The sequence below is a fragment of the Rhinolophus sinicus genome, linkage group LG10 (assembly GCF_036562045.2).
Source record: "Rhinolophus sinicus isolate RSC01 linkage group LG10, ASM3656204v1, whole genome shotgun sequence".
Classification (NCBI taxonomy): domain Eukaryota; kingdom Metazoa; phylum Chordata; class Mammalia; order Chiroptera; family Rhinolophidae; genus Rhinolophus; species Rhinolophus sinicus.
In genome coordinates this window covers 56,865,296-56,888,714 of record NC_133759.1, presented here as the reverse complement: position 1 = coordinate 56,888,714, position 23,419 = coordinate 56,865,296, and the positions used below count along the sequence as shown (strand labels likewise).

The window sequence follows — 23,419 nt, the reverse complement described above, 5'->3', positions numbered from 1 at the left end:
ATGTGGAGAGAGGAGAGGGTTAAGGTCACAGAGTATTAGAACATGATAAGCTGAAGTCAGAGTTCATGTCAATCCCCCACCCCAGCCCCCTCTAAAACAAATGGGTTATGCCTGGGCAGATGGGGAAGAAAGGGTTCCAAGGAGCAGAAAAGAAAATTTAGGGGCATTCCTTAAGATGAGCTGATCACAGGGAATTGCTTTATCCATACTGCATTTTTTATTATAGTTATTCTTCAGTGATGACACTCTGTCTCTGAAATTTATAATACCAACTTAAATCTCCCCTTGAGATGGAATTACCCATCAAAGCATTTCCAGAGTACTTTACACATCCAATAATGATAGTCATTTTACTGGTAGCCTGGGGAAACATTTCCCCTAGCCTCATGCACTCATGAGGGCACAGAACGAAAACCGATAGCAGAATGGACTTTGACTACACAGGGAAGGAAATAATTACACTACAAGATGTGATCAACAAATACAATGAACGTTTAAATTTTAAAAATTTATCACAGTAAAAGACACATTGCCATTAATCCTCCCTCAAAATACTCCCCCTCACTTTGAACACACGTATCCCATCATTCTTGCCACTTTCCGAAGCAGTTCTGGAAGTCCTCTTTAGTGAGTGTCTTTCTTCATCCTCCATCATCACAATGCTCCATGTCATATGTCGCTTCTAGTACAGCAATTTCTGTCAAATAAAAACATTACGGTGTGTCCTCATCCACCTTATTCACCGGATCTGAGACAGTGCGTCTTCTAGCTCTTTCCAAAGTCAAAATGACCATGAAAGGAAAATGTTTCAGGACATCGAGGCAACCATAACAGCACAACTTAAAGACACTCATGAAAGAGGACCTCAAGAATTGCTTCAGAAAGTGGCAAGAACAATAGGATACGTGTGTTTGAATCAAAGGGGAGTATATTGAGGGAGATTAATGGCAATGTGTCTTTTACCGCAAATTTTTTAAATTTAAATATTCACCATATCTTTTGATCACACCTTGTATTGTCTAGGCCACCACGGTCTCAAAAGTGTTTTCCTATATCATCTATGACAGCAATCCTCTTTGTAACTCTGTGGAGGGAACTCATTATTTCCATTTTACAGATGAAAAGACTGAGGCCCAGACAGGGCAAATGAATTATTTAAGGCCATGCATACTTGTAAGTGGCGGAGCCAGGATTTGGACCTATTTCCTTTCATTCCACGTTCAGTTCTCCAAGACAGTGCAGACAGGAGACAGTTTTCTTGCTGGGCATTCTGCCAGAGCAATATGCTTAGAAGGACTTTCATTTTGGCAAATGCACCAAGGGTCTCAATAGTTACCTGATAACAGCTCATCAGATGATCAAGGATTTGTACAGTGTGAGCCCCTCTCATGAGAAAGCACTGCATGTGTCCAAGCTCAGAGGCACATGTGATGAGCTCCATTCAAATTACCACTTGCCTTTGATGTGTTCTCCATGTCCACCACTCTTTCAAGATCCATCAAAGAACCCCATGTCTCTTCAGCCTCTAATGAGGCTGAAATTTGGTTAACCCCCGAGATTCTTGCAAGTACACAAGTCAAAACCCGGGACCTATCTCAGGCACCTAGGCATCTGGTAATAATCCTGAACATGCACATTTCTGGTATGTTGGCCTTCCTCCACTGAAATAATTCCTCAGTTCGTTGGGTTAAAAGGGCATTGAGCTCTGCTTTTGTCTTCTTTCTGTACTGAATTCACGATAAGGTGTTAGGAAACTTGACTCACCTTTTGTTGCTTCAATTTTCTGACTTACAGAAATGAAGTTTCAGTGTTTTACAGTCACCAGCAAGAGGTCAGCTGGTTTGAGGATGTCATCTGTTTCCTGCTGGGATGCCGATTCATCCAGCAGGTCCATCTGACTTCAAAACCTGTGTTCTACCCACTCTGCTCGACTCACTTCTAGGGCTTCCTGTGGCTTTTGCAATGTATCACTTCTGTGTTCCCTGAACTATTGAGGAAATTCTGAGAGTGTGAGTTGACTGTCTAAAACCACCCAGCTAATAAGTACCGAGTAAGGAAGCCTTGCCTGGGAACCTCCTACGCCTTGGCGTCTGTCTACTGCTACGTTGCCTTTATTTCCAAAATGGCCTCAAGAGAAAAGGTGTGCTTTAAACATACTTATCTTTTTTTCTCATTAAACATTATAATTTTGCAGAAAAACACTGCATTCTTAAATCAGGACGTGGGTGTGAATCTATGTTCTACTCAGATTCATTATTAGTTTCAAGAATTTGGGCATATAACCATTCTAAATGCCCATTTATTCATCTTTTAAAAGGTTATAATAGTTTAATGTTGCCTCATCTGTTGATGGCTGGAATCAAATGGGATGCTGTAAGACAAATGAATGTGGTAAAGTATGAAACAGAAGTAAGGAATAATAAAACCGTGATTTCCCGAAAATAAGATTTAGCCAGACAATCAGCTCTAATGCGTCTTTTGGAGCAAAAATTAATATAAGACCTGGTCTTATTTTACTATAATATAAGACAGGGCATAATATAATATAATATAATATAATATAATATAATATAATATAATATAATATAATATAATATAATATAATATAATATAATATAATATAATATAATATAATGCCGGGTCTTATATAATATAATATAAGACCGAGTCTTATATTAATTTTTGCTCCAAAAGACACATTAGAGCTGATTGTCCGGCTAGGTCTTATTTTCGGGGAAACACGGTAGTAAAAAAAAAACTTGGAGATGCCTTCCTCGTCTTTGTTAGTCAAGTAGCACCAGAGTATTTGGGGAAAGCAATTTAAAAATCCTGGAGTAAACCATGTGGCAGAGTATCTGAAAATAAAAAAATGTAGAAATACGATGAGAAGATTTGCTCAAAGCTGGTGGTAGTATTAAGTTTCTTGCAGTGGTTCTAAACTAGAGGTTATTTGGCATTGTGTGGAGACAGTTTGGGCTGTCACAGCCTGCGGGGCAGGTTGCTACTGACATCTGGTGGGTAAAGGCCAGGGATGCTGCTGAACACCCTACAGTGCATACAATGACCCTTGACATCAATGAATTATCTGGGCCAAAATGTCATTAGTGTTAAAGTTGAAAAATCCTGGCTTGTTAGAAGTGCCATGAGTTCAACAACGATATCTTGTGTATTCCTGTGCCCTAGCATCTAGCACTGTACTTGGCACAAAGTAGACACCCAATATATATGTTCGTTGAATAAATGGGTGAGTGAATGAACACCTACACAGAACCAGAGAATGCAAGGTAGATCTAATTCACATTGCCAGTGGGAATCTCAGGTCCTCTAGGTATCCCCTCAGTTGACTCTTCTATCTTCTTTTCTGCCCTGTTGAAGCTTCTTCCCTTTCTTTCCTCATCCAACATCAGGCAAGAATGCAACTAGTCTATCAAATCTGAGAATGCCTAGGAGCAATAAATAATGCTTAGAAGACACAAGCACTGCAAGACCTCTTCCAGCCCCCCACCCCTTTGAACCACTCCATTTCAGCCAGACAGTAATCATAGTAAATAAATGGATTCACTCTTGTTCCTTCACTGAGTATGAACAGGTAGGACCAACCAAAAGCACATGTTTCCTGCAAATATCGTACTAGAGCAGTTCGATTATGCTTTTAAAAAGACACATCTTGGGCCATGAAATAGAGATTAGGTTTAGGTGAGAAAATGGAAAATGAAGGCATTTAGTTCCAAGAGTGCAGGTATTATCTGTTCATCACTGTATCTTCCAAGCCTAGTGCCGTGCCTGGCACACGCTAGGTATCCTTAAGTATTTGATGAATAAAAAGGTGACCTGCTGAAGTCAGTGTTCTAACTCCTTCCTCAAATTTGGCCCCAATTAAGAAAAAAATTGTCTCAACCATTCAATTTCATAGAAAGGCAATTTGAATGCCATATGTTTTGAAAAATTATATATATTTTCCTCCCTTATGGAGATCCAAAGCCAGATAAATATATATGCGTTCATCACTGACAGGTGGAATTAAATATAGTGAATTAAAAGTCCTTGCAATAATAAATCATATCAGACACAAATATTCTTAAAGCCACATTTTACCAGAACTAAAATAAGTCTAAAATATTTGTCATATCGTCACCAGAAAGTCTACACTGAGATAATGTGCAGTCATTTGGGTGGAATTAAAAATTCCATTAACAGGACTAAAGAAGTCACATGGGAACTTTCAACAGAAGCCTTTTATGCTCAACGCTTCAGTCCCCCAAAGGAGCATGACTATCCACTTATATTGGCCAACCCTAAGTTCCACAGAGAACTGATTGCCCTGTGTTGGGAATAAGCTTTCCAGAAACTGTAGTGGAATGTATTTGAGGTTACTCCAGAACAATTTTCCATCACCACTTTTGGCTAGAATCTGTGTTAAAATATGATCACTGTAAAACATATTAATTATGCAGATCCACTAGTCTGCAGAGTAGAGAGACTGAGGTGTTTCCATTTTCAACTCATTCCTAATCTTTAAACATTTAAAGACACACCAATGACCAAGAGCCTCTTCTACAGGATTAAATACTTCATGTGCCCATTCCAGGCTCAAAATCGTCACTGATTCCATTTTCTTATATAAATATGGAACAGGACCACCAGCTCTATTTGTACGCCAGCTGAGAATGTTTGATAAATTCAAGACTAGTCCAACACTTATTATATCTTAATACCAGCTGCTTTCTCCATACTTAATAGATCATTTTTTAGCTTTTACTAATCAACATGTTTAAGCACACACATCCATAGCCAAAGAAAAGGCAGAAGGAAACAGAGGTAAGAGGAAGTACAATCTCCACTGCTATTTATTTTGGACTTGGTCACCTCTCTGAAGAAAGCTGTACCTTGTAGATGGAGACTGAAATGTGATGCACTTTATAAAATTGTCTCTACATTTAGTTTTGTGGGATAACCTATATTTGATGAGCACTGTGGCTGAGCACAATATATTTCATTAAAGCAAAAGTGCTCATTTTATGATTTACTATTTTTAGAACTCTCACAAATACTGTTGGGAAAGCAGATTGATTTAAATTCCTTTATCCTGACTGGCTCTAATACCACACTTTCTGATTAAACCACCCAATTATTATTTTAAAAGCAAGAAAAAGAGGTAATAGAGAATCAATAAGTTACCAACCTTGCCTCTGACAAAAATGACTACCATTTTGGAAATATACTTTATTGTATACTGGGCTCTGAACTCTTTTTAATTAACTGTGTGTCTACACGAGGGGTAACTCAAAAGCTATTGCTTGTTAGACATAGCAGATCACACCAAGAAATCCATATTGTGTCAACACATCAAAACTTGACTCTTAATGCTCCCAATTTGTGGTGGGCTGTTTTTGTTAGATTGTTCATTCGTTTTTTTGTTTGTTTGTTTGTTTTATTTTGAATTTCCTCTGATGTTTGGTGAAATATAGCAAGGGTATCCTGAGGTAGGTTCTATCATGTAGGAACATTTTCATCACTCATACATAATCTTTTCTCTCTCAGTGGAGGGAAGAAATGGCAGCATTTCACAGACTCACCTCATAATTGGTGTGTCCTGCCTCTAGTCTGAAAACAGCTAGTTGAGGAGAAATTTTAAACATATTGATTCTATGTCAGTTGCATTTTCCCCTTATCTGAATTTTATTGGCTTAAATAGATTTCAAATGGGGCGCTCAGTGCTCAGGTGCAAAAGAATGCACTTGGGACTCTGAATTTCAACTTTGTCACGCTTCTCAGCATGCTTATCGGCAGCTGTGTTCATTTTGTAATTACACAGGTGGTGTAGATGCTTTGCAATATTCTACCTGAAGTGCCACCTCAGCCCTTTGCAGCTAGCCAAAGAGTGAAAGAAAATCATGCTGGGAGTGAATAAAATGAAGGTGAGAATTCTACAAAGTGCTCCACAAATAAATAAATTCAATTGCAACTGCATTTTATATTTTGCATCAATGACAAACCAGATACCTTGAGATCTTGATATTTCTAAGTTATTGTTGCATCATTATTTTTACCCTATGTTCAAAAAATTGAAAGTCCAAGCAATGGGTTTCTTTTGATCAATTGCAAAAGCTGCCTTAATTTAGCCACTTCTGCATATACTCTCCCTAGGCTGGCCCCCTTTGGTCATAGCCACATCTTCATAGCTGTACAAGTTGAGTGGAAATAAAACACACATTCTCCAGTTTCAAACACATACTTAGCTTGGAGTCATAAAAGCACAGTCTGAAAGGAGGTTACGTACTGCCAGAAGGGTGAGAAACACCAACGCAAATTTGGTGTGTTTTTGTGATTGTGGGCCCCAGCAAATCATTCCTGTACAGGAGTTGGTTGTAGATTATTCTGATGAAGCAAATCCCTGACAGAAGGGAGAGATGAAACGGATGACTTTGGAATAAGCTACCTCGTTGAGTTTCATTGTCATCACTGTGTGGCATCAAGCAAGTTGCATACTCGCCCTGGGTCTCCATTTTATCATCTGTAAACTGGGGAGTAACACTAGTGCCCTCATGGAATGGTGGTGAAGATGAAAGAAACTGTGCCATGTAAAATGCTTAGCACAGTGCCAGGCATACAGTAGGTACTTCTAAATGAAAATGACAATCACAGTCTCCATTTTGCTAAAATGAATAAATGATCTAATTGTGAAATTAAAAAATCCCTTTATTATTCTCCCCAGCATGGCACAGATTTTTATTCCTTGGAATAGATTACAACAATTTTTTGGCTATGGCATTTTGGATTTTTCCGAAGTAATGCTTTTAAAGACTGCACACTAACCCTAAGTCCAACTAAGGCTCCTCAGGTGTCCCACTGTCCTTCCTATGTCACTGAGTCCAAACATACCTGGAGCCCTAACACTTCTGTAAGCTGGCAACCTGGAGAAAAAGACGATGCTACCCCCACAGGATGCCGTCCCCCTCACATTTTCATTAATTGATATTCCTGAACAGCCTTGGATGATGGTAAACATCCTAACGACTTTGTACATAACCTGCTACAACAGCCATGAAAAGAGAAGGATGAGAAAACATATTAAGGGATGCTGAATAGGGAAGAGGGATGTTTAGCGCTGTTGAATTCACTTTGCAGTCATTGCCAAAAGCCAAAGGATAAAAGTTTTATTTGTTTTTCTCAACAAACTATCTGCTAAGGAACACTTTGTTCCAGGGAGGGTTTATAGCATCTAAGGCTGTTGTTAGGAACACGCTTATTGTGACCAGTAGTGAGGCACTATAATAACTTCATGTGGCTTTGGAGGATTTGCCTCTTTTCGAGGCTGAACTAGATTAATCAAAATTCTGTTTGTCAGAACAAAGAGTTTCATTGTGGCATGAGAAGAATGTGTGAAGGGAGGCATGCCCAAAAGGAAGCAGAGGTGAGGATGAGTGCATTCCCAGACACTCATTACTGTTTCCGGGAGCTGCCCTTACATTACTTCAGGATCTGAAAAATTGCTATTCTGAAAAAGATTCTAAGCCTAAGAGGTCCAGGCATTCGTGATAGTCCCAACTTTACTTTCAAAATCTCTGAAAAACATGTAGTCAGGCCTCTTCCTGCCCATTCAAAGGTGCCTTTGACTTTCATTATATATAAATATATAATAGAAATATATTCTCTAGTTCATTTCACCATGAAAAATATTATGCAGATTTGTTGACTGTGTAACAAAAGAAGAGATTAAAGCATCAGTCCGTTTCCATTAGAGCAATTACTTAATTACCTGATCATCTCTGTCTAGGCTCATTATATTAATAGACTTTCTCCCAGGTTTCTGAATTAACAACAAAGAATTCAGACCCTCTAATACTGTCTAGAAAAAAGGAAAAAGCAGTTAACCAGGCAATACATTTAAAAATCATTATTAGCAGTGGTGACCAGAGCATCATTTTGCACTATTTTGAATTTAATAACAGCAACTTTTCTCTTCATCAGCTTCAGATATAGAAACACGAGAGCCAGGGCTGGGCATTTGACAGATGGTGGCACAAATGCACAGTGCAAAGAAAGAAGAGAAGCAACAGCCACTTGTGATTGTATCTTTTCACAGAATGCTGGAGATTTACTTTAATGGACTGAATACTTTTCATAAATTCAGTTCTTTTAAAGGTGCACACATCCAGTCTTAGAGAAGACTCGTCTCATTCATTCTACCTTGGCATGAGACCTTATGAAATTAACACACCCCTTTCTGCACAGCACACAGTATTTAATAGCTATCTATAGAGTTTAAGAAATTCTTACTCTGATACTGACGAAGAAACTTTAATTAAAATGGTAAGCAGGTTGTAGCACAGTGAATATACTTAAGATATTAAACTCTTCAATGGGGGGGTGGTAGGGTAGAAAAAGCCAAATGTAAGTTTGCTTAAACAGTTTCCTTACTATGTTAGAAGAAACCCAACACATCCTTCAACAACTGAGGTAAGCATCATGCTATCACAGAGCACAGCCTCTTCGGTTTAAACAAATGAATACAAGAAAGCAAAGTAAAAAAAAAAATGTCATAACCAAAGATTGAACAGTGATATGGGAAAGAAAAGTGACTCTACAGCCCAAATGTATCTAATACACACACACACACACACACACACACACACACACACACAGATAGCTGTAAATCAAGAGAGAAAAACTTACCGGAGCAAATATCACCATACACATTTACAAAAGAATTGATAATCCAACTTCCCTCTCCTGAAAGAAAATAGAGGTTGTCTCATACTAAAAATAAAGCTTCTCTGTCCACAGCACCAGCCACTTGTCCCTCTGTTTTATGAAGCAAAGGAGGAGAACAAGAAAATCAATGAGGAGGGAAAGTGGGATGTTATACCAATCAGGTAGCAGCTTCTGCCTTATTTGCAGAGAGATGGCAAAACGGTCATGTTATTAGACAGTGACAGCCCACAGCCGAAGTGCAGCAACCTGACACTTCCCTCTGGTGAGAGGCTGCCTGCTTGGAGGGGAGGTGGTTACCCTGATGATGAGCTCCCACCCTGAGCTCTTCCCTCACAACTGCAAGTGCAGGGCTGCTTTGCTCAGGCGGGCTGCATCTGAAGAGAGAACCCTTTTCTTACTCTGTGCGCCCCCTCCTTCCTCAAACACTGCCCTTAAACACAAACTGAGAAATAAAATGGAGCCAGGGTTTTGTGTGTTGGATGTGCGGGTGGGAAGTGATGGCTATATTAAAACCTTGTGAATAGATTTGCATAGATTAGGTAAATGTTTATGTTTGGTTTTAAAAAATTGCCCTCTTTTTTATGGAAATGCCTGGATGTTAAGCACGAGCCCCACTTGGGAAATGTGTGCACCACCCGTAAATAATCACTCGGGTGAAGGGCAGGGAAGGCAGGCTTTGGGGGCTGTGGCAACTGCGGAAGGGACACATTACAACTTGGTTCTCATTCCTTGCAAGAGTGTTACTCAAAGCCTTCTCCTGAAAAATCTTCAAATTGAATAGGTTTCAGAGGTTTAACGTGACCTGGCTCTGCTTTTTCTACAAATGAGCCTCCTCGGGAAGGCATTGAACTTGACTCATTCAAGGGGCTGAAATTGGGGCATCCTGAGGCAACATGTTTTGGGGGGATTGGCACCAAATTCATGGAGAGGCTGCCCACAGGTTACATGCTCTCCTCACACTGGCTTCCTGGGGGCAATTGTTCAGTGCCCTGTACCATAGCAAAAGTGGGAGTAAGCTGTGTGCCTCTTCCCCTCAGATTCCCCATTTCAAGACCCCGCTGGATACGAGAAGTGTTAGGTTGGCCCAGCGGTGTCTGCTTTATCTTCCGTGCAGTTGTAATGGCCCAACTGAAAACTCTCCTTGGCTGGCCATGTTTTTTATTTATGGTTATTAATTCAAAATCTGTCCTGAGTCTTTCTTTGGGTCCCTCTCTCTGCCTCTTTGTCTCTGTCTCTGTCTGTCTGTCTCTATCACACACACGCAGATACACCACTCCTTCCCCCCCCACCCCGCACACGCCAATCATCACCATCACCATCATCTTCCTTACTCCCTTTCTTTCTCCACACACAGCGATAACTCAGTGGGGTAGGGGAGAAAGGGAGGTTGGGGTACCAAACAAACACAAACAAACAAAATATGAGGAGCCAGGCCACCTGAGGTCTAACCTTGCCCTGCACTTACTAGTCATATGATTTGGGGAGTCCCTTAAAGTCTCTAAGTCCTAGTTTGTCCTCTGTAAAATGAGCATACTAACACCTCATAGAGCTATTGGCGGGGAGGTGCGGGGGAAAATGAAAGATGACTAAGGCAGTGCTTTCAAACCCACACTGCACACATGCAACCCAGCTCCTGGCTCCGATCCTCCCGTCGCCTTTCTCCTCCTCCTCCTCCTGTGATCTGCTTGTTCCTCACACATAACCCCTCGGGGTCCTTACCAAAGCTTCAGACTATTTATACCCTGTGGCCCCTTTGAAATTCTGACGGGAACCTTATTGCCCTCTACCCGGCCCACTGCCATCCTTCCCCTGCCTAGTGAAAAATCACTGTATTTCAAAGAGAGAAGTTACTCAGGGAGTAAATTAAGAAGTTACTCATAGATGAAGCAGAAAAAAAGGGCTGAGAACCACCAGGCATTGACGAGTAGTCAGCCCTCAGTAAGCATTTACTGAATAAATGAATGAGGGACTGACGGAAGGAAGAGTGTCCCAATGTCCCTGTGCTGAGGGCCACAATTCTTGCCAGTGGTGGTAATGCACAGTGTTGGAGCAGAGTTCAAAAGGCAGCAGTCCTAGACACGCACCCATAGGGGAGAGCCATATTAATAGTTTCTTATGGGTGAGGTGACTCTTTCACATCTGTTCTAAATGTTAAGAGCCCCATTTCAAGTAACAGTAAAAAATTTTGTCTTCCATGTAATAATAGTGAACATTTGTTGAATATGTGCTCTGTGCCAGCTACTAGTCTAAGTGTTTCTTTTTTTTCTTTATCTCTCTCTCTCTCTCTCTCTCTCTCTCTCTCTCTCTCTCTTTGTTGGTATAAGTGAATTACCTTATGTGGGTGTCCCAAAACTAGGAAGAGTTACTGTTTTTATTCCAGTTTACCAAGGAGGAAACCAAGACCCAAAGAATTAAGTAAATTATCCAAAGGTACACAGTCAGTCAATAATTGGTTAAGCCAAGATTTAAACTTAGCTGGATACCAGGCTCCAAGCTGTTACCCACTGTGCAGAGGCCACGTGATGATACGTACCCTTTTATTTATCCAGCTGATGGGTACCAGTAATCCACAATTGGATACATGGACCCTGCAGTAACTCGACAGCTCTTCCCACTGTGTGGATTCACACCACAGAGCCTGGGAACCCCTGGGGTAGACAAGGCCCATGCCCAGGCTCTGCTGCCTCCTTACGGACGTAGGCACCTCATGTAACACTCGGGCAGGTAGGGGGTATGAGGTTCAGACTTCAGATTGCCTGCGGCCTGCTCAAGGACGCTGAGTGTGCCCTTTAATTTGTTCATGGTTCAGTTTTTTCTATGTTTAAATAGAAGGGCTTCCACTGAATAATCTCGAAAGGGCATTTTGGGTCAACTTTGACTAGACAGTTTCTAAGACTGATCTGCTGGTTGGGTTAGCTTTTCTGGCCTCATATTTTGTTACAGATAAAGTGTTAACATTCTCTATATTGTCCCCGCGACCACCCTACCATCATCTCCCACTCGGCCACAGCAATAGAACCCAATATAGGTCTCCCTGCATTTACTCTTATCCCTATAAATCATTCTCTGTATGTTATTCAAATTGAGCTACTACTTAAAATATAAATGAGATCACATCACTCATCTGAGAAATGTAGTTCAATAGTTGTCCAGGAGGCTTAAAGTAAAACTCAGACTCTTTACCATGTCTTCTCAGCCTTATGTGACTGGTTCCCATCTACCTTTCCCTTGTTTTCTAATCCCCACCCTCTCCCTCCCTACTCTTCAGACACACTGGTCTTCTGTGCCTTCGCACTTGCTTTTCCTTCAGCCTGGAACGTTCTGTCCTCAGGTCTTTGCCTGCTGTCTCTTCCGTTGCCCTTCAGTTCTTAGTGCTACTGCCTCCTCTTCCCTGACCACCTGACTGAAAACCCTTTATCCTTTATCTCCCCAGTCCTCCCTTTCACATTAGCCTGTATTTTGTTGATGTTGTGGGTGGAGGTGCTGTGTGTGTGTGTGTGTGTGTGTGTGTGTGTGTGTGTGTGATGTGGGTTTTATTTTTTACTTCTTATGCCAGATATGTTTATTTACTTGTTCATTTAATGATTGCTTATCTTCCTTCACTAGAAGATAACCTCTATGGAAGCAGGAAGCTGATTGGTTTTGCATAACACCATATCTGCAGTGTTTAAGAGAATACTTGGCACACTGTAGGTGCTTAATCACATCTCATGAATGAAGGGATCAGTCAACATGAGAACAAGTTAGGCTGGAGACAGAGGCAAAGGAACCTAAGTTTATCAAAGGACCTTAGCCTTGAAATGCAGGGCTGGTGAATAAGGGTGACTGATTCATTCATATTAATAGATGCAGACTGTTTTTACTTCCTTATTCAGGGAACATTCATGAAAGGTTGCAGATCTCAGTAGCCTATTGATTTAAATGGAGACCATGTCAAAGATAGTAGGGGCCTCCTTTTGCAAGTCGTACTGATCAGATATTTTAAAGGAGCTTGTGTTCCCTGGGTTCAGTTCACGCAGGCCCACGTAGAACAGCTGATATTTGGATACTTGACTGTACACATTTGTCTTTAGAGAGCAAATGGTTTTCTCAGCTAGTCACTTAAGCGGTCTGTACCTTCATTTATCAGACAGTTCAGACAGTTGGCTACCACTAACATGCCATTGGAACTGATCAGAATAAAGCCATATGCCATTATTTGATAGTCCTTGTTTGAAAAATGGTATTTCCATTAAGCCTTAAAAATAACATTTGTCCATTATTAGACTATTAAAAATAGAAGTAAAGTGTTTTCTAAGTTGAGTATTTATAGAGAAGCTTAAGTAGATTAAAATAATATCTGAAAACCTCATTAGCGATGCTAATTTCCAACATGGTCAGAACTTCCACTCTGATCTTTCAACTGAGCATGGGCTTCAGACAACTTCAAATGAAATTCGTAATTTCTCTGAACGGAAAAGCTCATCTCCCCTTTGGTGGACACACCTCCTGGCATATGCAGCCATTCCTTATCCTTACAGCTTCTGTTCCTAAACATGTGGCTTCTCACAAGGGGTCCTTTTAGGCCTGTATGCTTCAGGGCTAGGCAGTGGGAGGCCCAGCTTTCTAAGCATTTGGCAAATACTGAGAGGAAAATTCCAGCACTATGAGCATCTCTCTGTTGCTATGGGGGAAGGGAAGTAATTGAAGAGAAGATCACTCCGGCCATACTAATATCTAAGTGACCAAGAGAATTAGCTAAGGTTCTTCCATTTGCTGCAAAAACAATTTCCAATCTTCCAAGCTATAGCAATGAGAGCACTTACATTCAATCCACTTACGGAACAAGCTTGAAATCTTTAATGGTGCCTTCCTTACTCTGCCTGAGCACAGCTCCTAGCAAGAGTAAAATGCAATTTATTTTGACAAGGGTAGGTAGGATATATAGAGTCAGGGCAGAACTTTCTCGACCTCGTGCTTATATCTCTTTCATAGGAGAATGAGTTATTTTTCTCCAACTCTGTTTCTCTTACTTGTCAAATACCTCATGAGATAAAATAATACCAGTATCACGTGAACATGTATTAGGTCATTAGCTTTTCTCAGTAGAGTTCAAGGCTGACGGAAAGAAGCTGAACATAGAGGAGTTTGTGGAAACAAGAGAAGCTAAAAAAATATAGTGGAACAAATTTGAGGAGTGTTAGGATATTTGGGTGGAAATGTAGGCCCACCTGGGAGGAAAAAGGAGACGACATGATAGGTGAAACCGCAAATAGAAGATGTTCAAGACACATTCTCTGAAGTCCATGAGTCTAAGCTATTCAAGCACAGGATAATATCTTATTCATCTCTAAATCCTCAGCCCAAAGCAAAGTGCCTGGCACAGAGCAGCCAAGCAAAGGTGATTTGCTGAATGAGGGATAGAAGCATTTGGGGGCAGAATATGGATGGTTAAAGGCACTTTCCTTTGGCACACCTTGTGATGGAGAGCTTCTGTTGGTCCCTCGAGATGCCCTTTCTCACCTACTCTGTGTCCCAACAGGTTGACCTAACTGGGCCAGATGGATGAGCACCTTTCTCCCCCGAGGCATCTCAATGGGAAATACTGCAAATGCAAACTGCTGCCAGGAGATCAGAGGGTGGGAGAGATGAAGGTCTGGGTACTTATTCTCTTGGTCCCTCCTGAAGGGTCTATAAATCAGTTACATCCCTCTAGCAAAGGCCACAGGTGCTGTGAAGTTGCCTTCTCTGTACAGTTTCTCTGTCTGTGTCTCTCCCCCAAACTCCCCCTTCAGGGCTGGGATGGTAGAAGCTCCTATCAGGGATTAGCCCCAAGGTACTGGACATGTACCATGCCTTTGTGCTTTACTTAAACTCTGCCCACCCCCCTTTCAATCTGTCCCTTTTTATATCCCCTCAATTATTCAAGTCTGAGTGTGCCAGTTCTTTCTACCTGAAACCTGACTATGCAAACAAGTGGATTCGAGTCCCAGTTCTGTCCCTTACTCCTTAGGTAGTCTTGTCACACACCCTCCTTAATAAAAATGGGTACCTGTAAGTAATGCATACGGATGGCTAAGCATATAGCAGATATCCAGCATATAATAATAATGGTAATAATTATAACTTGATAGTGATACTCTGCCAGCTTGTTTGCTTTAGAGAGATGATGTGTGGCTCTTTCATTTCTCCTCTAGAGGGAAGAGCTTGTCATATTTTAGAAAGGAAAGGAAAAGCCATCTCCCGTTCAGAAAGATTTAGCCAATTTCCTCCACTTGACGAAGGAGGATAGCAAAGACATTGAGACATATGACTTAAAGTGAATAAATATTGTTGAAAAGCGTTTTGAGTGTTGGTGTTTCTGAATATTACCAGTGCACTTGTTGATCCAGTCAGCCTATAGAGCAGGTCTATGGGAAGTTGCTTCTTTCTGACACGTGGTGGAGGGCAAATTGTGGATTGCCGGCTGTCCATGCATGATCCCCTGGACCTCAGGCAATAACTCCAGAATTATCAGGTGCTGGTTAACCTTCTGCTTTCGTTCCTGCTCTAATTAAATATTGCAAATCACTGGAGGGCCGAATCCCTTTAGAAACTCCCTCAATATTCCAGAACAGGCTTTGACTCTGGCGAGAAAGGGACTTAGGTTTTGTGTATCACAGCAAAGCTTACTTGGGGGCCCATGTTCTCAATAGAGAAGGACAGTTCTCAAATCCCTGAGAACTTTGTTAATCTCCTATGTGAAAGGACAGTCATTCATTAGCCTAAACTTTTAGCTTAACGATCGTTTAGGGAGTATGTGCTATATGCCAGGCATGTGCTAAATTCTATGCATACAGCAGAGGAAAAGACAAACATAGTCCCTGCCCCAGAGGAACTTAGAATGTTTCTGATTTATTTGTATAAGGCAGGAACCTACCAGGGCCTGGTGTATAAGTAATGCTCGCTACATATTTCTTGAATTATTGAATGAATAATGCTGAATTACTATGATGTATTTCTCAATTACAAAAGTAAACATGTGAACATATTGGCCTACCATCACAATTCTTAAAATGTAAAACACGACCATAAAATAAATATTTGGGTACAATTTTTATATGTATTAGAATATGGATGGCATATTCAAATGACCAAACTATCTCAAGTCACAATATAATTATGAAAATTTAAACTGAACACGAGGAATTCCATGGAAATGTTGCTTGGCACGCAAAAGAGGTGGGAAGATGGTGCTGGGGCTCCGCCCCCTTCTCTGCTTCCACCCATCCCACTCCACTCCACTGTTTGCTATTCTATACCCCAGGCTTCTGTATGTGCTTGCACTTGAAAAAAAAGTTTCCTGTCTCAAATGAAAAAGTACAGAGAACCATTAATCTACTGGAGAACTTTGGCAATTGTCATTTCCTGCAATGAATCTCTCTGATACCAACAATTATGCGAGCATTCATTCCTGGGTATTCACCTAAGCTCTGTTCATGCATTATCTCATTTGATTATTATTCAACCCCGTGATATAGAATCTATTGTTATTTTCATTTTACAAATGAGGAAGCTAAGTTTAGTGCAGTTCAGTAAGTTTCCCAAAGGTAAAAAGAGTTAGAACTAGGGTTTGAACCTGGGTTGTCTGACTCCAAAGTCCAGGCTATAAATCTCCATATTACTAGCCTTGCTGATCTGTGCAAGTTTAGCAGACACAAGGTCTGACTGACCTTATACTTACTGGAAAGCAAAAATGATGATATATTTCATTGCATAATTTTGGGTGATTACATCTGCTGTTCTGCTGTAGGGGATTAAAAGTGATCCCACCATAAATCTCTGAGCAGCAGAATCATTCCTCCTGCGATCTTGTATAGTTCCCAATATTGCTTCGCCTACAGTAGGTACTAAATAAATATTTGTTAAATAATTAAAGAAGAGAAAATGAATGAACTTTATTAAGCCCACATTCATAATTCTAATGAGAAATAACAGACACAGCTCTCTGCTTTCCTCCTATCATTTTTATAATAGATAGGGCTCTGTCAGCAAGTAGACAGCTTATAAGTTTGGCTGTTTCTGACACGTTTCTTAAAGCCTGGTGTGGAACCAGAGATGAACAGTTGTTGCAGTGATTAAGGATTAAGACTTTATATCAGAAAGAATCCTTGAGGTCCATTTTTCACATGAATTTTGGTAGCAGTATAATGAGAGTGAAAGAAGAAAAACACGGAGATCGTTTTCAATAATCTTGCCCAGTATACTGAGAAATAAATATTCAATTAGATGAAGAGCTACATGACTTTTTCATTGATCATTTCCCCAGGAAAGGAGGTGTCATATCCAACTGTATATACGTCTGCAACCTGATTAGCCTTTCCAACTTCAGTTTCTTCACCTGTAAAATGGGAATGATAAGGCTGATTTGTATAAATAACACACAGAAGCCTGGTGGTAATTCTAACAACACAAGTGATATGCATTCTCTCTCCCTGAGGCTTAAGGCAAGATAGATTTAAGAATCAAACACTTGCAAAATGGCCTTCTGGTTTGTCTTTCCTTTCCACCAAAGCGAGTTAAAAACCCTTCTGTTACACAAACATGCCTCCAAAACCCAGACCAAATTACAGCTCTTAATAAAACAGGGCATAGGAAGGAAAGAGGATGAAAGCCTGTTTCCTCCCATATAGTTTACAAAGTACAGAATTTTCAAAACATGTGAGTGTCTTTAGGAGCTCCAAGGACTCTAGTCATAGTCTATTTGGTTGTGATTCCCTCTGAAAGCATTCTCCCCACTCTGCTCCCACCTTACTACCCCAGCCCCAGTCTTAGGGGTGTGTATGGTTGTGATGCTGTGCACTAAGAGAATGGAGCTGGTCAAAGAACCTGGGGCACTGCTTTTATTTGAGGGCTTATGAAATCTTTGAAAAAACCTCTCTCTTTTGCCTGAGTTACATCTTATGCCAGAGGTTTCTCTGGATTCCTATGATAATGGATTTGATCATTTGGCTTAAAGCAAATAAATCTTTGTTGGTCAATGAAATCTATTTAACCAATCTATTTGGCCAATAAAATCTTCTACAATTTTACTAACCAAAAAAAACACACAAAACAAAACAAAACAAAAAATCACTCCTGTCTGGGGGATGCTTCCTGCATTCTTCATCCACATTTTCCCAAGCCCTTGCATTCAGGGCCACAAAGAAAGGCGCTGCAGCCCTGCCTATCTCACAGGGCAGCTGTGATGCCAACAAGAGACTGTTCCTGCAAAAGTACTTTGAGGAATGAAATTTACAATACTAAACAAAGTTCCTGTTAGCTTCTGTACTCAATGTGTCCCTCCGTAGAGATAAGACATACTATTCTTTCTCTGATAGTTGGTTATTTATTACTGCAGGCCTGCTTAGAACAGTTCAAAATGTCATGTGCACTCACACAGAGAGAAACCAGTTTTCTTGTTCAGCTGTGCATCTATTTTTAAAATAGAATCCTTTACCCATGTCTCCCTTAAAATGTTAGTTCTTTCTTAAACCATCCCAAGTTGTTAAATGATACAAATTAAGGGAGTGAATCTGAAGAACAGGACACTCTGATATTTCCAGAATGTCACTATCTCACTGCCAAGACCAACCCTTTTCCTCTTATCTCTATGAAAGTGTGGAGACAGCAGCTCCCTGTAAAGTGCTAGAACACGACTTGGTCTGGCATTAGTTACAGTATAAGAAGAGTGAGCCTAGACTCTATATAGAATATAAAAAGGCCTACCCTTTTTGATATGACACCACAGTCAATGCTCTGTGGATCAACGGCTCTTAGCAGCGTAGTTCTCAATCCAGGCTGCAAATCCTGGGGATCAAAGCCACTTAGCAGCATGTTTCTCAAACCTGGCTACATGTCCGAATCACTTGGGCAGCTTATAAGAAATGTGGGATTCCAGTTCCAAAGCCAGATCACCTGAATCATAAGCCAGGAGGGTTCGCAGCTCCCTCCTGTCACTGTGAGTCTGACAGGACGTGGGTGTTAGGGCCTCTCTGCACAGAGCATGAAGCCAGTGCTTGGATTAAGTTATTGTCAACAAGGCCACCATAGCTTATCACAGAGAGTGAGTTCCATATTCCACAAAGACTCTGAGTAAGAAGAGGATTCCCATCTAAAGTGAGAAAGGCTGCCTTCTGGAATCTGCGCCGTGGAGGTAGAAGATGAGTAATGAACCATGTGCCCACCTCTCCTTCTCATTCCTCTGTTGTGTCTTAGGTCTTCCTCTTCTAGTACGCATGCTCTCACAAAAACAAGAGGAGAAACCAATATCAATATAATGACAGCAATGACCATGGCTGATATTTATATGACAGGCCCTTGTCTAAACACTTGATATGAATTAACTCATTTAATCCTCCTTAAAATACAACCAACTGAAAAAAAAATCAAAGGCCAAAGACCAACAGAAATGTTCCTTGAACCACTTTCTAGAATCAGCTTGGACTCTGTTCTCTTGCCTCAAACTAGCCCCAACTCTTTCCATGTCAGCTCATCAACTCTGCTTCCCTGTGTATCACCAGTAGCTCTCCTCCATTGCTCTCCCCAAAAAGGTTCCTCCTGAGACAAGGATGTGAGCACTAGTAGTTTATTGAGAAAGTGATTCCAGCAAAGGGCGTGGGGGATTGAGACAGAGAAGAGAAGGAAGCAAACAAAGGATGCATTAATGAGCAGGTCTGCATGAGGTGCAGGAAGCGCGTGCACTCATCCAATCGCTTTCCCTTACTGGCGCCTGCAAGCATTAAATCCCCTGCATTTCCTGCCTATACTGCTTGACAGCCTTAGGTCCTCAGGTTGAGCTCCAGTCTTCAACATCCTGTGCTAGATGCTGGCACATCTTGGCAGTGACCACCGCAATGGCTTTGAAAGGCCTACCAAAGCCATCAAAGGCCTACCAAATCAGGAAAGGAAACCAAAGGGAAGAAGGAAACCATAATTTTTTAATGAGGGTTCCAAGGAAAGATTATGTTAGTTCTGACTCTGTTTCTCCTGCATGATTTTTTTCTTTGTTTTGTTTTTAATGGGCTTGGTGATTTATGTAACAGATTAGGCTTCTCTCTCCAGCCATTTGCTCTGCCCCTTTGCTTATGCCATTTCCTCCAACAGAATGCATTCAATTTTCTTCTTGGATAACCATGACCCTACTTGTTCTTCAAAAACCAAGTAAATTGCCATTGCCATCCATTTTAGTTTTTTCTTGTGTTATCCATTATTTCCTTCTCTCAGGGTCATAGTTCACCATGTTCAGTTTGTCTTCTCCTTTTAACTCAATATTTTACAAGTGATAAATGCTGAAAAACTGGATGGATAGACCACTACTAAATACAATAGCCCCCTCTTATCCATGATTTCACTTTCCGCAGTGTCAGTTATCCATTGGTCAACTGTGGTACAAAAATATTAAATGGAAAATTCCAGAAATAAACAATTCATAAGTTTTAAGTTGCACACCGTTCTGAGTAGTGTGGTGAAATCTCACGCCATCCACTCTGTCACACCCAGGAAATGACTCATCCCCTTGTCCAGCATCTCCGCACTGTATGGGAGCGTCTCCCCCCTCCATTAGTCACTCAGTAGCTGTGTCAGTTATCACATTGACTGTCATGGTATCACAGTGCTTGTGTTCAAGTCACCCTTATTTAACTTAATAATTGGTCCCAAAGGACAAGAGTAGTGATGCCGGCAATTTGGATACGCCGAAGAGAAGCCATAAAGTGCTTTCTTTCAGTGAAAGGGTGAGTACAGTACAATAAGATATTTTGAGAGAGACCACATTGACATAACTTTTATTACAGTATATTGTTATAATTGTTCTATTTTACTATTATTAGTTATTTTTGTTAACCTCTTACTGTGCCTGATTTATAAATTAAACTTTATTAAACTACGTGTGCATAGGAAAAAACATAGTATATATAGGGTTTGGTACTATCTCTGGTTTCAGGCATCCAGTAGGGGTCTAATCTAAATCTCTTTATATTAGCCCCTCCCCCCCAGCCTCCTTGGATAAAGGGGGAACTAATAAAAACAGATTTTAATTATTTAACTTCAAACCCTGGACGTACAGCTGTGGAAAGGATATCTTGTTATTATTTAACTTCATATTATTTATTATTTAATATTATTTAACTTCAAACCCTGGACATACAGCTGTGGAAAGAATATCTTTTTCCTCCTCGCACATTTTAAAAATTCTGTTAGTTCATTCAGTGGTATTGATTTCTAGTGTTTTCCTCTCTTTTATAAGTGCCATACCACTATTTGACTGTAATGAGGGCTCAAATATGTTTCATTAGAGGGGTGGTACAGGTGGTACAAGTGAGTTGACAAATCCACTAGGAACTAGCATTATTGAAGACAGAGAACGAAATAGAGAAGTTTAATTGGCTTTGCTGGGCAGGGGCAACAATTTCACAAAACATCCTTCAATTTTTGGAAGCAAATCTCTACGTTTTCTTTGTTGAAAAGTCCCTTTCCCTGTTGGGGATTTGTTATTTGGTTTTTGAACTCCTACTCATCCTTCAAAACCCAGCTCACTTGTCACCCTCTCTGTAAAGAGGAAAAAGAGAAGGAAGCTGACATTTATGGAGCACGTACTCTTTTACAGGCACTGTGTAAGTTACTCTACTTATGTTCTTTTATTTTATTTCCCCAGAAATATCCCCCAGGAATTAGCCCCATTTTCCAGGGGAAAAAAATGTGGGGCTAACAAAAACCTAGCTAATATGTGATGAAATAAGATTTGAATGTAAGTCTCTCAGGTAGCAGAGTGCACATACTTTCTACTAGTCCTTACCTATGATTCTTTATATAATAAACTTGTTTAAAGTACATATGTCCTCACTCGTGGTCCTAATACTTCATCACAATAGATCTGTTAGTTGGATACTATCAACCACGTTTACAGGGACAGAGTGGTCTGTTGGCTCTTTTTCTTCCTCCATGTTGGTTCTTCCATAGTGGTTAACATGTCTCAGTTAGAGTATTTGTCTTAATATTTCACAATCACATGCATATATTTCTATCTTCCAAATAAGAATATAATTTCCATGAGGACAGGGTTTCTGTCATTGTGCGTGTGTGTGTGTGTGTGTGTCCGTGCATATATCCTCAGTGTACAAATGAATGAATAGATGAATGGTGTGAAATGAATGAACAAACAAATTCTCCCATACCCTAAAATATAATGTAAAAATAAATCAATGCTTTGAAAAAGTCCATAATTTATTTGACAAACTAACTTTTGACAAAATCAGGTTATGGATGCTTAATGTCCTGAGCACAGTTAGCCCATCTAGAACATATTTCTTCATTCGGGTCATTCATATCTTTATCTCCTTGACACCTAGCAATGTGCCAAGGCTTTGGATTCCAACAATCGGGCTCTTATCTGTCCCTGGACATAGGCAAGAGTAGGGAAATAATTAGACAAAGGACGTGTCACCAAGCTTCGTATACTAAAATTTACCATGTTTCCCCAAAAATAAGACCGAGTCTTATATTAAGTTTTGCTCCAAAAGATGCATTAGGCCTTATGTTCAGGGGCTGTCATCATGAAAAATCATGCTAGAGCTTATTTTCTAGTTAGGTCTTATTTTCAGGGGAACACGGTATGAACTGACTTAGAGGTCCCGGGCCCTTAATCACGCTTACTTTACAAATAGTCTTAATACAGTTGGTTTCTCTAAGATGACAACATATTAGAAGAAGCCAAGTAAAATGGAACAAGCTATCAGAGACAGGCACACTTAGAGTCCATGGGAGAAGAATGAGCACAGAAACAATAAAAAGAGAATCGGGGCAGCCAGATGGCTCAGTTGGTTAGAGCACGAGCTCTGAACAACAGAGTTGCCGGTTTGATTCCCACATGTGTCATTGAACCGGGCACCCTCCACAACTAGATTGAAAACAATGGCTTAAGCTTGGATCTGAGCCACCGGTGGGTGACCAGTTGTCTCAGCGGTTAGCGTGTGGTGCTCATAACACCAAGGTCACCGGTTGGAATCCCAAGTGGGCCAGTGAAATGTGCCCTCCACAACTAGATTGAAAACAACAACTTGATATCTGGAAAAACACACTGTTCCCCAATATTCCCCAATTGGGGGAAAAAAGGCGTCAATGAGAACTTGAAAGCATACCAGTCTCAGAAAATTTTATATAGGGACAAAGAAACCCTGCTTTGCTCACTGGGCTCTGCAGAGGCCATTGTATTATGGCAAAGAATGATATTGTCAAAACGATTAAAATGTTTTCTGTTGACGTTATTTTAAAACACAAGGACACAGAAAACTTATACTTTTAAAGAATGACTTCTACTCAAAATAGTTACAACCCTTTTTTAAAAATACAACTAAAACTTTGGTTCTTAAATGGGCAAAACTTCAACTATCAGAAATCATGGCTATTAAGAAAGAATTGTTCCCTGTCAGAATGGCTATCATCATTAAATCAACAAACAACAAGTGCTAGGGAGGATGTAGAGAGAAGGGAACCCTTGTGCACTGTTGGTGGGATTGCAGATTGGTGCAGCCACTTTGGAAAACAGTATGGCGGTCCCTCAAAAACTTAAAAATAGTACTACCTTATGACCCAGCAATTCCATTTCTGGGTATTTATCTGAAGAAATCCAAAACACTAATTCAAAAAAATATATGCATCCCTATGTTCATTGCAGCACTATTTACAAATAGCCAAGGCATAGAAGCAA

General features: G+C 40.4%; 1 protein-coding gene across 4 annotated transcripts in view; it reads right to left on the bottom strand.

Moving 5' to 3' along the window:
• SYNPR (synaptoporin) overlaps window positions 1-23,419 on the bottom strand; it is a 300,598-nt gene that overhangs the window by 153,412 nt on the left and 123,767 nt on the right. Inside the window, exons 1-2 of one of the 4 annotated variants that reach the window (XM_074313228.1) lie at window positions 8,677-9,090; window positions 566-697 (exon numbers count right to left, since the gene is read on the bottom strand). The exons of 1 other annotated variant lie outside the window; for it this stretch is intronic. In XM_074313228.1, the coding sequence (XP_074169329.1) occupies window positions 566-673 (108 nt within the window). In that variant the 5' untranslated portion in view covers window positions 674-697; window positions 8,677-9,090. Of the gene's footprint in view, window positions 1-565; window positions 698-8,676; window positions 9,091-23,419 lie in introns of those variants that run through there. 2 more of the 4 variants (XM_019728363.2, XM_074313227.1) reach the window with 2 other exon arrangements.